Source organism: Nicotiana sylvestris, chromosome 4 (assembly GCF_000393655.2).
Source record: "Nicotiana sylvestris chromosome 4, ASM39365v2, whole genome shotgun sequence".
Classification (NCBI taxonomy): domain Eukaryota; kingdom Viridiplantae; phylum Streptophyta; class Magnoliopsida; order Solanales; family Solanaceae; genus Nicotiana; species Nicotiana sylvestris.
The window spans coordinates 40,648,336-40,665,667 of record NC_091060.1 but is presented as its reverse complement, the minus strand read 5'-3'; the positions used below and the strand labels follow the sequence as shown (position 1 = coordinate 40,665,667).

The following is a 17,332-nucleotide window of genomic DNA, read 5'->3' as shown; positions in this document are numbered from 1 at the left end:
ATAGCCGCGACTTCATAATTAACACCCACCACAAACCTTTTTCCAGCCTAGCTTTCCCCATTTTCAAAAGAAAAAAGACACCTTTTTAAACCATTTTCCAAAAGCTTTCCAGACGCTTCAATTATGAAGAACCCCATTATTCCAAGGCTAGTTTCATTGAAAAGAGCAAGAATACCAATTTTCTCCTTCAAACACACCTTTGCTAAAAAAATCACTCAAAAAACAGACAAGTTACAGAGATTTTTGCTCTTGGAGATGATTTAGTGATGATTTCATTGATGAGAGAGCTGACAAGTTTATTGAAAGGTTTTATGAAGAAATGAGATTCTCAGTTCAATGCAATGGTTGATAATTAGTCGGGAGAAAAGCGGGTATCAAATTTTCAATGGTTGATAATTATATCAGTTAAATGAAATAATGTCTTTTTACATGGTAATTTTAGGAAAAGGTGTACACAAAGATAACTCTTAGGATTGATAATTGATTCTCCGGCCAAGGTGTGCAAACTTGTAAAAGTCTTGGTATGATCTTAACAAGAATCACGACAATCGTAGCTTAAATTTCTAAAGATACATAACCAATGCATTGTTCCTTGGCTATTTCACTATTCTTTCTTATGAGGTCAAGGGATTCAGTAGTCTTTTTTGCTGTATATGTTGATAATTGTGCTTCCATAGGCAATAATGAAATAACTTGTATACGTTTGAGAAAAGGTAAGTTTACAAGAACTGGGGAATCAATAGATCCAATTCCATAACATTCAAATTTTTCTGTAAGAATGAGATATACCCACCACTGAAACATTACAATTTCACAGTCACAAAAAAAGAAAAGAAAAATAGAACGTGTTCGTTGGCGGAAATTACAATACCTCTGAATTCTATAATCTGTATGGATTGACAAATGAAGATCAGCCTAGTTGAGATTATGGTACATCACAAGAATCATGCATACAAACACAAATAGAACCTATATTTCAAACCTCACATGCCTCAGAGAGATAAAGCACTTGGCGAAGCACAAAACCGACCAATAAATAGAGCAAAGGATATATGAAGAGACTTCTTCCGGTAGCACAATACCTGCACTTGTGGCCTTGACAGCAATTCTAGAACTCGAAACTCAGCAGGAAGTACGTAGAGAACATAAATAACCATCCAACATTTCAGTTCTTTTTATCAGACCCTTTGAGGTTAAGGTTGAACCATCTTTTCTTTGATGACTTGTCCTTGGAATCTGAACTGCCATCTTCCCCTGGACTATCCGCTTTATAATCTTCACCAAGGACCTTACTGCTACTTCCATTACTGAAATGCCCACTCCCGTTGCCACTTAAATTAGCAACGGACCTTCCAACTGTGAAAGAAGAGTGGATGCTGTCTCTTTGTTTCAGCATCTCATCGACCTTTACAAATGGCAGTACTAAATCAGCATGCAGGAACTATCAGATAATACAAGGAACAAAGTGAAGTAGAATCTAAACAAACAAGAGATGCATTAATTATAGCAAAATCTGGGAAAATATATTGTTGTAACACTTCCCAAGCCACTAAATGAAAGCCAAGCAACTTGTGTTGCAAAGAATTTGGACATACCATCTCAACACGAGGACATTTACGTAATATAATAATCGGAGAAGGTCATATTTACCCCTGTACTATTGAAAATAAATCATATCTACCCTACGTTTCACTTTCTGAATATTTAAGGGCCTACCGCTATACTTATTTTTGTATTTGCCCCCCATCCGTAGTGACCAGTCCCAACTTTAAAAAAGACACGTCGAGTGTCTAGAATCAATTTTACAGGACCGGTTCATTTTATAAAAACCAACCCCAAATAAAACATAACCCGACCCACTGATTTCCCTTAATGTTGCAGCTTTTATTTTCTCCTTCTTTTGACAATTTAGAGAAATTAGTTGGTGACATATCTTTCCTCTCATACTCTACTCCAAATTCCAAACCAACAACCCACATCATACAACAACCCACATCATACCAAGGGGGATATAACTCTAAGCTTTATCACATCCAACACCAATGGACTGTGAGTACCAATGATGGAAGGAGGTAAGCAAAGAACCCTCAACATTGTCCAAATTTTAATTTAAGTTTGGTCCAAAGCCAGTCCCAACTGAAAAAGCAGTTCAGATAACTGAAGAAACTGTGCTGGGGATGCGGGAGAGGGGATTTGATGCTTGTATTTCCAGTTTGCTTCATTCACTACACCAGCAACCAATAACAAAGCTAGTTAAAAAAGATTTCAAAGCTAGTTTGAGCTGGTGGTACAAATTTACTTGTTACTTTCAAGCCAGTTAATAATGCCTTCGCTGATTCAGAAAGCTGCTCTTTCTTTGGTTTCAGAGTTCCTTCTAGCATGCTAAAATAGTCTGAATATGCGTTCATAGTAATTATCCAATCTCTAAATATAAGAAAATTTATATCTGGTGTTTAGTTCCTCATTATTTTTTTGATAAGATAAAAGTTTATTAATAAAGGTACCAAGAAGGTACTCAAATTACAACCAAACAAGACAGACCCTACAACAATCTCTAGTTACATATTTCCAAGTGAGTCTAAAAATTCCATATACTGATCAATACTCTCTAGAATACTCCTTTTACACCAAAAAAACAGATTCTGCATACGAAGGTTCCTGACTCTAGAGATGTGGTTCCTTTTAATTCTCGAAACAAGCATTATTCCTCTGTCCAAATAGTCCAGAAGACTAAAGGGATTGTTCTCCAGATCTGCTTTTGTATCCTTCCAATCCTCTGCCTGTTCCAGCTCTCCAACAAGCTTTTAACATCTGACGGCATAAACCAAGCTACACCACACGTATTGAGGACAAGCTCCCAGCATTGCTTAGCAAACTTACAATGAATAAAAAGATGATTGACTGATTCCAAATCCTCTTCACATAGATACCATCTGTAGCTTAAAGGAAAACATCTCCTTTGCAAATTGTCTTGGGTTAAGCATGCTTTCCTATAGACAATCCACCCGAAACAGGCTACCTTAACAGGTGCCTTGGTCTTCCATAGTATTTTCCAAGGCCAATTTGACTAAAAGTGTTCAGATTGTTTCTGAAGAAGGTTATAGCAGTTTTCAACAGAGAACTTCAATTCATTGTTCGTTGTCCAGATCATAGAATCCCTCTTTATCCTCTTCTACCATTGCTGTACCCAGTAGATGTATAAATTGCCCCACCTCCTCCATCTCCCAATCATTAAAGTCTCTTCTGAAATTTAATTGCCACCCATTAGAGGAATAGAAATCAGAAACACTGCCATCTCTATTAAAAGAAATATTGAATAGAGTTGGGAATCTGTTTTTCAAGCTTACCTCCCCCAGCCAAACTTCAGACCAAAATTTTATTTTGGCACCATTTCCCAGTTTCAATTTTGTGTGCTGCTGAAACTCAGTCCACAATCTGCTTGTGTTACTCCAAATACTACCTCTTGAAGCACTTTGGGCAATAGGAGGGCACCATATATCCTCCTTCACAAACTTTGCATTTATCAAATTCTTCCAAGTTTTTTCCTTACCATCATTATACCTCCACAACCATTTAAATAATAAACTCTTATTATGTATTCTCAGATTTCTAATCCCCGAGCCTCCCCCTTTCTTATCAATCATTACCCTCTGCCATTTGACCAAATGAAACTTCTTTTTATCTGCCATGCCTTCCCATAGAAAATTACTTCTTAGGGTATTTAATTTCTTCTCAACATACACAGGCAATTGAAACATAGACATTAAGTATGTTGGAATTCCATCCAATACACTGCTTACTAAAGTAAGTCTACCCCCAAAAGATAGATATTGCTTTTTCCATGGAGTCATCTTACTGTTACATCTATCCAGGACCCCTTGCCATATTCTTTGATCATTCTTCTTAGCACCCAGAAGGTAGCCCCAAATAAGTTGTAGGCAATTGCTCCACCTTACATCCCAACACCTCCGCTAAATCTTCTATACAATTGTCTGCATTAATACTAAACAAGCTACTTTTTGACAGATTCACCCTCAATCCTGTCAGTGCTTCAAAAATCAATAGAACCCTCTGAGATACATGAATTGTTCTCTATTTGCTTCACAAATAATCAGTGTGTCATCTGCATACAATATATGAGAAATGTTACATTTTACCCCTCCTCTTCTTCCAACCTGCAACCCCCTGATTGAACCTAATTGCTCAGCTTTTTTTAGCATTCTGCTAAGTATTTCCATGATCAAAACAAATAGATACGGGGATAGAGGGTCTCCTTGCCTTAGCCCTTTGGAAGAACTAAAGAAACCTTGAGGACTTCCACTGATGAGCACTGAAAATCTTACAGTGGATATACAATATTCAATCCATTTTTCACCAAAATTCGTCTGTCTCATGATATCTCTTAAACAAGCCCAATTGACATGATCGTATGCCTTCTCAAGGTCCAATTTACAAAGTACCCCTTGCCTTTTATTTCTCACCAAGTATTCCACACATTCATTTGCAACCATAGAAGCATCAACCATTTGCCTCCCCCCCCCCCATAAACACATTCTGATTATCGGAGATTAGCCTTCCTATCACCAATTTAAGTCTTTCTTCCATCAATTTAGAAATAATTTTATAGACACTCCCCAAAAGACTAATTGGCCTGTAATCTTTAATTTCCACTGCATCCTTTTTTTTTGGAATTAAAGCTATAAAAGCGGCATTGAAACTTTTAGCAACGTTTCCTTCTTGAAAAAACAGTTTCACCGTTTCCCAGACATCTCTCTTGACTGTATTCCAGCAATTCTGAAAAAAATGAAGATTGAATCCATCTGGACCTGGTGCCTTGTCTCCTTTAAAGAGTTTTATCACCCTCTCTAATTCTTCCACTGAGACAAGTCTTTGCATCCATTCTTTTTCTTCTTCTGTTAGTTTAATTAGCTCATCATCAAACCATTTTGGCCTCCATGATTCAGCTTCCCTGAACAATCCTTTATAAAAATTCACAATATGTTCTTTGATAAGGTTTTCATCTTCATTATTATTGGCCTTTTTCTCTTCTGACTTCTTCAGATATTCAAATAGGAAATTATTTCCATGGCTGTGTCTAATTCGACAAAAAAATCATGAAAATAGGAAGGATAACGTAAAATCCCAGAAATGTTTCTAGGCTTTTTCACTTGTTCCTTTGACTAAGTGGGTAAATTGGTTTCGAAGGGTCGGGTTATGTCTTATTTAGGGTTTGGATTTGTATAAAATGAACTTGATCCTTTAAAATTGATCCTAGACACTCCATGTCCCTTTTTCAAGTTAGGACTGGTCACTTAATGGATGGGGGGCAAATATAAACATAAGCACAACGGTAGGCCTATAAAAATTCAAAAAGTGAAAAGGAGGGTAGATATGACTAATTTTCAATAGTACAGGGGTAAATATGACCCTTTTCCATATAACAACTAAACTGAGAGACTTTTCAAGAGAAAAACTTACAGACTGCTTCTCTTGGCTGTATCTGTTGGTCACTTCCTGGAAATGTGCCAGTGCCTGTGAACATTAACATGGAAAGTAGTGCAATGAGGATATACGAAAGAATCAATGACCCATGATAAACATTTGTCTAGAAGTAGATTGACAACCTTTCTATATTCTACTTCAAACTGCCGAAGCTCATTTCTTTTCCTCAAAATCTGAGCCTCAATATCCTTGAGCTTAAGAGTAGTATCCTCATATGACTTGGCACAGAGAGCCTCAATCGTATAAGTAGCAGGCTTGAAGAAATTATCTCCTGCAGAGGGATCAACCAAAATTCAGCCTTAAGGATTTGGCATTGGAGAATCAATTGGAATTTGATAGTGTTTCTCACAGCAGAAAAAACAATGTATTCAACAAAATAAGTAGCTCCAACCATAAACAGCGAATATGTGAGTGCCAGCTTTAAGTTCTGAGACCTCACAAGGTTGAAGTCCCTCCAGCTTCTTAAAGAAAGCAGCTTCAGGGTCCTTAGCCATCGCTAACTACAATATTTCAGATTTTTTATTAGCTCTGACGACAACACTGCATGATGAATTTGACCAACAGGGTGATATTCACATACCGCATTTACAGTTGAATCCATTCTATACACCTGAAAGTGCAAGAAATACATTCCTGCTGACGTCACCTTACCCGATTTCTCACTATCTTCCTGCATACCGTGACAATTCATCAGATTTGATCAGTCAATTGCTTGGCTAGAATACACAAGACATGCACGGCATGTCCATCTAAAGTACAGTAGACTAGCTCACAAATCACAGAAGTTTGAGGCATGTTTAGACCTTGAAATTGAGAAGAAAATTACTCGAAAGATAACTGTGAAAAACGCAACCCCGATGTGCAGGCAAATTAGAGGTAATTACTAGTGTTGAGCTTATATATCTAAAGATAAGGGATTACAGGTCCAGTATCTGCTCTGTATAAGTAAAACTCACTTATGCAGATTGCAGACCATGAAGAGCTTCAAAATCAGAAAATTTCAAAATTACACCTTAGAATGAGGTCTAGTTGTTATACCTTGGAATGAGGTCTAGTTTTCCAAAGCAGTCGATTGATACCGTCAATTATACACTTCAGTTTACTGAGATCCTAATAGGATACAGCTTCATCTATTACAGCTAGCCCCTGACTATAACTTCCTATGACCGCATATAAGTCATGAGCCACGTGGCTTAAAGCTTAGCTAACGGAAAATTATCAAGTGGAAATTTTGTAGGAAAATAAAGATACTAAGATGAAATCAGGAACACAGAGTGTGAAAATAGTTACTATTTCCATTTCTAGGACACAGTAAAGCTTTTAGAATCAGCTAGCAAAATATTTTTCTGAAAATTAGAATTGACTAACAAATTTTTTACTTCTGACAAATTCCATAAGCAACATTTTTTGTTAGCATTAGCAAAAGATATGAAAGGTGCATCACAACATGTTAGTTAAAACATTTTATTTGATCGGTAAATGCGGATATACACTTAAGCGTTACAGTTATGTTGATCAAAGAAGTCTGGAGTTCATATTGAATATATAAATGTCATAAAGGACATGTATAAAGGAGCCAACCAACAGAGTGTGAGAACAGTAGTAGGAAATATACAGGAGGCTCTGATAACTGTGAATTTACACCAGGGATCGGCATTGAGCCTATACTTGTTTACCCTAGTTATGAATGAGCTAACAAACACAATACAAGATGAAGTGCCCTGGTGCATGCTATTTGCCGACGACATTGTGCTAATTGACCAAAACCATCAATTGTTAAAGTACGAGTTTTAAGATAACTAGAAGTAAAACTGAATATATGAACTGCACGTGTATTCAGCATAAGAAGAGTGAAGTTGAGGTGAGACGACGAGATTGTGGTGCCTAAATGCAAAAAATTCAGATATTTAGGATCGTTGTTCCAAGAGAATGAATGATGAAGGAAGATGTTGCACATTAGCAGCCTGATGAATCTGTAACTACATACTTCAAATCACTCGGAACTCAGCATCAATGAAAAGTATCTCGAACTCACAATGGAAACTGATAACTGTAAAATGCAGTACCTGCAAAGCCAGGCCATAACCCCCATTTGCATCTTGTTCAAAATAGAGCAGCTGAAATTACATAAAATTCAGTTTTACCATCTCAACCCATGGCAAAGAAGAAAACACAAAAAACATGAAAATATACATGACTGCTTACAAAGTACATGCAAGAATAGCTACTATTAAAATTCTACAGATCTGGAAGTGTACCTTAAATTTGCTTTGAGCTGCTGAAGTAACTCTAACTACAAGCCCTGCCTCCGCTTGTTCACTGCTAATCGTTACACCAAAAAAATGGGCACTTTGCTTTTCAACCTGCAGCAAAACCAAACTAAAAACCTTGATACAGCTGAAACATTGTCCTGCTAATTGAAAATGAAAAACAAATGCTACCTTTCCGCTAAGTGATGTCCCAACTGGAAGAGGGCGAATTGTGACAGTTCCATTCAAAGCTTCTTCAAGGACATTAGCAGAGACCGTTGTTTTGATGGGAACACCCAACTTGCTATCAGACAGATAAGGAATTCAAAAACCAAGAAAAAACTACTAGAATGATAAGTTTGGTATGATGATTACCTAAACAATGCTGCAAACATTGTGTTGACAGTTCCAAGATTGGATAAATCGATTTCCATATCCGTTCCTTCAGCATCAAGAGCCTTAAAATTTTAAAGATCAAATGTCAAGAGAGTAGGCAAATGGCACATGCGCGTGAGCAGTTATATAGGAACTATAATCAGTTAAAGATTGCCGCGTGTATAAGTCAATTGGGAGTCTGTCTACTAAATAAATAATGCACATCATACCTGACAAAAAAATAACTAGCACAATTTAGATAGATTGCAAAAAGCATAAAAAAGAAACTATACACATAATACTAGAGAGAGAGAGAGAGAGAGACAACCACCTTTCAAAATCCATGCATACATAGAAAAGAAATTGCAGAAAGAACACCCGCAAAAAAATCCCAGCTACTGCAATACACAATGATACCAGTGGAAGATAACCAATGTCATCAAATGTATTAGTTTGAGTCTCTCTTTGACCTTGTCGAATTCTTCCTATAAGTTTTCCTATAGCTGACATATTAACCCCCCCCCCCTCCCCACACACACACACACAAAAAAAAAAAAAAACATATGTTCTGCTCCATAAGTCAAGAGCTCAAACATTACCTACACATTTTTTATTGATACAATAATACACCAATCCTAAAGTAGTTGAGGTTGACTATATGAATCCTTTACAACCACTCCGTTCTATTTACTATTTAGATCTATTTCATTCCAATATTCAATTATTTGTCTTCTCAGAAAACTGAGAGTTGTCTAAAACTAAAAGTTTTCTGAATCGCAAACTTATCTTTAAACTGGCATACAAATCTCAAACAAAATTAAAAACTTCTAACAAACACCAAAACTAATGTAAGTGACCAACAATGACTAAGCCTTAATTCAACTAGTGGATATTTTTTTCATGAGCATCTTTTGCTTCAATTGTATTTTGTTCTTAGCTACTTCTCATGGATCCCATGAGATTATAGGTTATTTGAGACAATTTCTGTGCATGTGATCTTAGGTCCATCTCGTCCTTTCTAATACATTCAATCATCACATTTAGCGATCTACGACATTCAAATATCTGGAAGCTGCTCTGGTCCAAAAATAAAGTTCTGACAAATTAAAATATTATATAACCACAAACTTTTAAAAGCTGGTAGCTTTATGAGCGCAGCCAGACCAAGATTCAAGATTAGTACCAAACTAAGCCTAACTAAAATTTGCTATTGTCTTTGTTGTTAGTTAGTTGTTATGTTAACAATATTTTCCGTGTATTAATTCTCACAGTCTTCGCCAAGTCCGACCGGAATCTTCTGTTTTTCTTATTTCTTCAAGGACACTAAGGAACTGCGGAGTATCTAACTTTACCAATAGCGATCACAGTAACTCAAAACATATAAATATTGACGTTTACTTCAAAAGTCATAACTCTAGTGATAAACCACCTTGCAAGAAAATTATGTACTTGACAGTGGACAGGGGACAAAATACCTCAAAACCTGCCATATCATATTGCCTCCTTTTTTCTGGATCAGATAGAACACTATATGAGTATGCCACCTCCTTGAATAATTCTGAAGCTTCAGGATTGTTAGCATTCTTGTCCGGATGATACCTGCCATTAATATAGGTTGTGTATGGCTAATGTATAAGAGACTTTTTATGTTTCTAAAATAGTTAATGCATGAGAGACTATTAGATCAAGAAATTTCCGTCTTTATTAAAATGTTTTATCATTTTTTTTAATAATTGAACAAAAGCTTAGCATTAGCACAGAGGTGATACATCAATAAACTTCCCAATACCTACACCACTAAAGCCATTTTTTTCCTCTATACCCAACCTAGCATCACATCACAATTAATTTTTCCACGTAAGAAATTCTAGGTTCCAATAAAATAACTTCAATAAACTAATATACAAGTAAGTATCAATCGTCTATCTATTACCCAATTACCAAACACGTCAACCGTCAATCTACTAACTTCAATTCTTGGAATACTAAATTTAACAAAATTTCATGCTATAACTACATTTTAGTCTCAACATGCTCAATATATTTTAGTTAAGGTACACCACATTTAAGTACACATATGCAAAATTCCAACAACAATAACTCAATTAATGAATCAACTACACCCCAACACCACATTTAAGTGCATACATGCAAAACTGTGATAATGATAGTACAACTTCAGTTAATCAACTAAGCCTCCATCAAAAATAATCAGGGTTACATATATGAATCCTCTAGATACTTTTTTCCTTCTATTCAAATCCATTTCATTCAAGTACTAAATAACTTGTCCAGCTGCTCTATTCAAACCCATTTCATTCCAACACCAAATACTTTATACTTTGCCCGACCGATCCAATTGGACCCATTTCATGTCAATACGAAATAATTAGACGAACAACAATAAACGTACAAAACGAAATTCTTTACAATAGGGCGATACGTTTGACTTACTTGAGAGCAAGTTTTCTGTAAGCACTTTTAATCTCCTGATCAGATGAATCCCTTGTCACACACAATACCTCATATGGGTCTCGCCTTATCGCCGGAGCCGATGACCCCTCCATTTTTGAACCGGACATTACTCCCTTCTAATCTCTATTTCTTCCTCTTAAGAAAAACCCAAATCACTATCTGATATCAATTGTGTATCATTCAAATAGCTTTCTTGTCTGCAAATACACAGGCAGAGAAAACTTATACACACAAAACCATACAAATTCTTTCTTTTTTTTGGGAAGTCACAGAGCCATCAAAATTTGAGAGGCAATTGAGGGGAATTATGAAGTTTTTTCGCGGAATTCAAGGAATTGGATCGTCTTTTCATTTCCTTGGGATTTATGCTAAGCGCTCAATAAAAATTGAAAAAGATTAATGGGAATAGCTATAAGAGATCTAACCGAACGATTTTAAATTGATAAATAATATTGGAAAGAAAGAAAATTAGGGCTTTTGGGAAATTTACAGGATGTAAAAGATGTGTGTGTGTGAGAGAAGACGGAGTTCTTATTTGAATTCGAAAAAGGATTTCTTTGAAAAGGAAATTGAATAGCAATACTCCACAGACAACTATTTTTAAAAGTAAAATATAAAATTGAAAATTTTAATGTAAAAATTAAATAATACAAAATTAATAATACAGTATATATACTAGTATTATTTCTTGCACAATCTATACTTTAAATTTGTTTTTTGTTTATTTAAAAAAATTATTTAATACATGAGGATTATTTTGGTTATTATAGTTATTTTAATCCATATTTTACTAATTTATGTATTCTTATTCCATTTCTTATCATGCATAAAAATAACACATAGATTTTTGTAGATGTGAGCAACAAAATGGATAATGCCTAGTTTATATAAATTAATCTAACCAAACGCTGCATTACTTGTGTAGACTTTTATACGTGGATTCCTACATTTTAAGCTTGAAATCAAACTAGCACTTTATTGCCTATTGGAGATCTCGGTCTAGGCTACTCAAATCAATTTTTGACATTGGTATGGTAGGTCTAGCCAAATTAGTTTTTGATAAACATTCAAAGTATAAACTAAAATCTATCAAGTCAAATCAGATAAATATTACTATAACTTGTTCATTCTCAATATATTCATCTCTTATATCTTTTAGAGGAGTAGGCGACCCTCTAAGCTTGCAAATTTTTCTTTTTCATTTTGACATCGAAACGGAAGAAGTACCTATTAAACACTTAAATAGAAATAAGTAGTAATTACAAGAAAATACACATGACTTCACACCATAACAAAAAATGGCTCATGTTTTTAAGTTTTACCCGACCTAACCCATATTGTACATATTTTGAAAACACTAGCTCTTGCAAATTCAAAATCTATGTTCTTACAACCATTGCTTCTAAAAATTATCGAGTTAAATTTGTGTTCTCACAACCATTGCTTTCACTCTCTCTTCTTCTCACATTTTTTACATATGCTTCAAAGGGTCGTCCGCCATTACTGCTTCTCCCCCTATATTACCTGGTTGCAATGTAAAAAAAAATTGAATAGTAGAAGTCCACCACTAAAGGTCATTCAAAGCTTTGCTTTAGAAAATAGAATTTCTTGTAATTTTTGGATTGGATGTTGTTCCAATTGATTGAAAATATCAAAAGGAATTCAAAGTTTAAATTTGAAGTGATTTGGAATAGATTTGAGCAAGATTTGAGTTAAATTCAGAAAAAACGCAAGGAATAAGACGAAGTCCGTTTTTGTATAATCTTGTATAATAATGTATATGAGTGTATAAACACATCTTATACACTATTATAACTTTTTATACACCTTTATACAAACAACTATAGACGAACTTTTTCGACGATTTCAGTTGCAATTCTTGTTCAAAACCGGTCCAAATCTCCATTAAATGACTTCAAATTTTATATACAACCTCCTTATACTATTTCTAACAAGTCTAAATAACACTCACTCCAAAATTCTCACAAAATCAAATTCAGAATTTAAACCCACATATTTAAACTTGTTAAAAATCCAATTTTCACCACCCAAATGGATTTGGTTTGTTGAACTAATATTTGAGTCACAACTATTGATTCGAAAATTAATTTAAAAGCTTGAGCAATCTCTTTTAAAAATTAAATGATAATTTTGAGAACCTATTGGAATTGAATGTTGAGTCTTAGCTTATTATTTTTGGCCTAATTAATTGTAAATTGAAATATAGGTTATAAAATTACAAAAATGGGGAGCCCAATAAATCGTTGTTATGTGAAATTCTCCCTGCTATCAATTAGGCACGCTCACATGCACAGTGTGCGCAAATACACCACTTTTGAACATGTGAGAAAATAATCTTTTCATTTTTCATTTTTTTTCTTCCTCTCCAACGCCACCATCTCCACCGTACCACCCCCTTTGCCACGGGAAAGTTGACGGCCGATCATCTTGCTCTTAGAGTTACCATCGAACAATGATGGCGAAAGAGCCTGATCTCCTCCTAGATCTTCATCTTCAAACCCACGGTCCAGTCCTGAATGATGGCGGGTCTGAATAGTGGGTTGTCTGAGGATAGGTGGGTTTGAATAATGGCTATTTCAGTTGGCAAGTTTAGGGAACCGCCTATGTATTCAGCCTTTAGAGAACGTATATTTAGGGCTCGGATTCAAAATTTAAAGTTAATGAGTTCCGGTGAAGCCAGTCTTTATACTCTGGATCCGATCCGCCGGTAGGGTATGAGTATCGTTTCCAGTGATTAACAAGAGAGCGGAAAACAGATAGCCAAGACACTTAATCCACTCTGTGAATTTTGTGGTGTTCACACCTAGTAAATTTTCTTGTTATTTCACTGTGTCAACTATTTTCTTTGGGTTCTAGGTACCGAGTAGTGACTAATCCGAGCCCCCTCATCCTGAACCATGTTAGACATTAGCAGATTATACAAGTTAACACAAGTAGGGCTTAGGAGATCAAAATCAAACATAAACCGGTCCATTCCTAAACCGTATAAGTAGTACTAGTAGACATGTCTCTGTCTGACCTTGAAGGAGAATACAAAAAAGGCTTAGGAGGCATTTGCAATGATCCGACTTCACCTTGTAACATCTCTATAACCATACTGATCGATGGTCGGCTGGCCGGAACGGTTTGGATACACCACAGGCTTACCAGTATCATCTTTTCTGCAAGTTTGTTGTCCTCCTCCTTCGCAATGTCAGTTAATCCAAGCTCTTCCTTTTGTTCAATTTTTCTGTAAATCCAGTGTGGAAAGTATATTTCACTTGTACGATCAACAGCAACATCAACATTTTTCCTTCCTCCAACCATCTCGAGGACCATCATACCGTAGCTGTACACATCTGACTTGTGAGAAACTCCTCCAATGTTTTTACACACAATTTCTGGCGCGATGTATCCAATAGTCCCTCTTGCCCCCAATAAAGATACAATGCTTTCCTTCTTGTTACATAGTTTTGCAAGGCCAAATTCAGAAATTTTTGGACAAAAGTCTTCATCCAGAAGAATGTTGTGAGGCTTTATATCGAAGTGCAGGATTGGAGTATTGCAACCGCGATGCAAATACTCCAATCCTCTAGCAATGCCAAGTGTAATATTGTATAATGTTTGCCATCCTAGTTGACGATTCGTCCCTGATTTTGCGTCGTAAATGAACTTCTCAAGGGATCCATTGGGCATGAAATCATAGATTAGAGCTCTGTTTTGACCCTCAAAACAAAATCCCACAAGTGATACAATATTAATGTGAGAAGTCCTGCTGATACTTGCCACCTCGTTGATAAACTCTTCTCCCCCGCCCTTCGATTCCTTCAAAACCTTGACTGCCACAAGAGTACCGTTATGCAACTTTCCCTTGTACACACAACCATAGCCTCCTTGACCAAGTTTATTTTTGAAATACTCGGTCATCTTTTTGACTTCAGGATAACTGTAATTTCTTGGAGCAAGTGATCCACAGTTCTTAAGGAAGTCCTTTACATTTCTGTAATCCTCTCCTTTTTTCTTCCAGAAAATCATGGAATTAAGGGAGCATTTTGTTTGTAAGTACAGGAGTAGGATAACCAGAATCACGACTCCACCAATAGAAGAAGCTGTGGCTGTCAAGACACCAATTGAACGATTGTTACCAATTTTGCATCTTTGGTAAATTAGAAAATATTTAGCACAGATTTATCAGTACTCTTTGTCTGTGTTTGCGTGTTTTAATGCACCAGTAGCACATTAGGACTTGAGAAAAAAATAACTACTACTTATATTTTGCTACGAACAAAGAACTGACATTTCATCACTTGACTAGACAGCTGTAAAGAGTGAGCTAACTCAAAAAGATCAGACCAATAACTGCAGGTAACAAGGAAGAAAACACCAGAGCAAATAGATCAGATCTTGATTAATGGCTATGTAAAAAGTGGAAAGAGTTTGATGACTTCTCTCAATGGTTAGGCATAGTAAAATAAAGGAGCCTATGGATTTGAAGAAGTTAACATGTAAGTATAGTGAGAATATCTAGTGATACAACTAACATACGCAGTATATTCCCACAATGTGGGGTCCGAGGAGGGTAATGTGTACGCAGACCTTACCAGTTACTCCTACCTTGTAGAGGTAGAGAGGCTGCTTCCTATAGAACCTCGGCTCAAGATGAGAACATCTAGTGATAGGAAATAAATATTTGTAGCTATAGATTTACCTGCAGCTAGAATTCGTTTTGACTTTCTCTTCACTGCAGCCAAAGTAAATCAAGAAAGGTTAGATAGATGTTGCGCGAGGAGGAGAGGAAGATAAAGTGAAGTTAGTGCATAACAAGAGTAAAAGAGGATAACTTAAACATTCTGCAGGACACAGACATCGGTTAGATTGTTAACTTGGTGATGGAGTAGTAAAAATTGATGATTATATAGGTGCCTTCTGCAACTACTTTGTATCTGCTCTGAGCGAACAGAAAAATCACTTGATGAGCAAAAATGAACTATTGAAAAATGAAAGAGCTACAGCGGTAACTCCTGCTGACATAAAAAACGCTACAAGTGTATTTTAACCTGCTGTATCATGTCACTTGCTTTGTTTTAGGTCATTTATCTCACTAATTATGCTCTTTTAAATGACCTAATAGTATATAAGTTCTTTTCAGATATAGAAGTTAAACCTTTGTAAAATACCATGTCCGCAGTAATACGTGGAAAAAGCAGAGTATTTGACATATATTTATGGCTCAGTAGTTACTATCATTCTTTCCTTTAGCATGCCTTCACAAGTTCTTTCTTCTTTTAAGATGGCTGGCCCCAAAGCCAACCATGCAAATTGCAACGATGAAGCCAATCATTACAGTTAAAAGTTAAAACTGAATGGCAAATGGAAGGCAATAGGGTACCAGAAAATGGAGAAATTCAAAATGCAGGTTTTGAATTCCAACGTGAGAAGCAATTATTATGTCTGAAATTTTTGATGAATCAGTTACGGTTATGCGCTTTCTAACTGGAATTGTAATCAGCAGCAAAATATGACAGAATATAACTGGAATACTGGACCCATGAGTAGGTGATGACAAGAACATCTCAAACATCTTTCAACGTAAGAAAGAATGGTCAAGAAAATAGACTTCACTTTGGAAGTAAAATTTTTTACCTTTGGGATTGGAGGAACAAAGAAAATTGTTGTTGCTGTCAGTTAAACATCGACCTCCTTGATTGTAACACTTACTACAATCATCAGAGAGGCTCCACTGAATTGTAAAATTCGCGGTTAAGAGATCAAACAAGCTACTATTTTGAGTTAACTGTTGTGACCTCCATTTGATTGGCAATTGAATCAGTGAACAGTTATTAGGAATATCTCCCTCTGGTGCATCCGAGTAGCCTTCCCTCCATGTTGTCGGATACTTGTAGTAAATGCTGAAGCCACTACATTCAGTATAGTTCTTATAGTCACGAAAATAGTGATCATTCGTGCCCCTATTGATGTCTAGACTGTTGTTGCATCTGAACAAGGTAAGATTGCCCACTATTATGTCCATTTGACTAGCCATATAAGACTTTTCAAACTAAGTCATTTTCTTCAATTTCACCAATATATACAGGTCATTAATAACGACATTTCAAGAAAACATGTGCTTAGTTTGAAATGTTAAGGAAAAAAATCTGGCTTTGCATCTTATTTTCTTGTAATTATATTGATTCAACGTGAAGGGAGCCTTTGACCAGCGATAAAGTTGTCTCCGTGTTACTTATAGATCACGGGTTCGAGCCGTGAAACCAGCCACTAATGCTTGCATTAGGTTAGGCTATCTATATCACACCGCTAGCAGGGGCGAAGCTATGTTGGCCCAAGGGTGGCCAACTGAATACCCTTCACCGAAAAATTATACTACGTATAAGGTAAAAATATTACTTGTTATTAATTAAAAAATAGACTTTGAACACCCTTGCATAGTCCACTGGCTTCGCCACTAACCGCTAGAAGTGCAACTCTTCCCCGGACCCTGCATGTAGGATGCTTTGTACCCCGGGCTGCCCTTTTATTTTATTTTATATATTGATCCAACGTGGGAGAAAAGTGGAAAAAAAGAAGCATACGGACAAATAAAACTTGTATATAGGTTGTCCTTATTCTAAATGAAGTCTCTCTTGCCATCATTTTTCGCAGTATTAGTAGATAAATGGAATCAATTTTGAGTTCGTCTTCTTTCTTGAAGTCATCAAATTGAAATACAGACA

At 36.0% G+C, this 17,332-nt stretch overlaps 2 protein-coding genes across 2 annotated transcripts; both read right to left on the bottom strand.

The window, feature by feature from the left end:
- Positions 1–729: 729 nt before the first annotated feature.
- Positions 730–11,109, bottom strand: LOC104231038 (chaperone protein dnaJ 15). The gene is made up of 11 exons (XM_009783963.2): positions 10,581–11,109; positions 9,602–9,725; positions 8,127–8,209; positions 7,944–8,055; positions 7,761–7,865; positions 7,569–7,619; positions 6,083–6,172; positions 5,894–6,002; positions 5,625–5,773; positions 5,479–5,532; positions 730–1,405 (listed from the first exon to the last, which is right to left on the bottom strand). The coding sequence occupies exons 1-11, from the start codon at positions 10,706–10,708 to the stop codon at positions 1,166–1,168; spliced, it is 1,245 nt and encodes a 414-aa protein (XP_009782265.1). The 5' UTR covers positions 10,709–11,109; the 3' UTR covers positions 730–1,165.
- A 1,641-nt stretch (positions 11,110–12,750) lies between these two features.
- LOC104231040 (rust resistance kinase Lr10-like) lies at positions 12,751–16,644 on the bottom strand. The gene is made up of 3 exons (XM_009783965.2): positions 16,245–16,644; positions 15,310–15,342; positions 12,751–14,716 (listed from the first exon to the last, which is right to left on the bottom strand). Exons 1-3 carry the CDS (start codon positions 16,642–16,644, stop codon positions 13,599–13,601), a joined length of 1,551 nt encoding a protein of 516 aa, XP_009782267.1. The 3' UTR covers positions 12,751–13,598.
- Between the last annotated feature and the right edge of the window lie 688 nt (positions 16,645–17,332).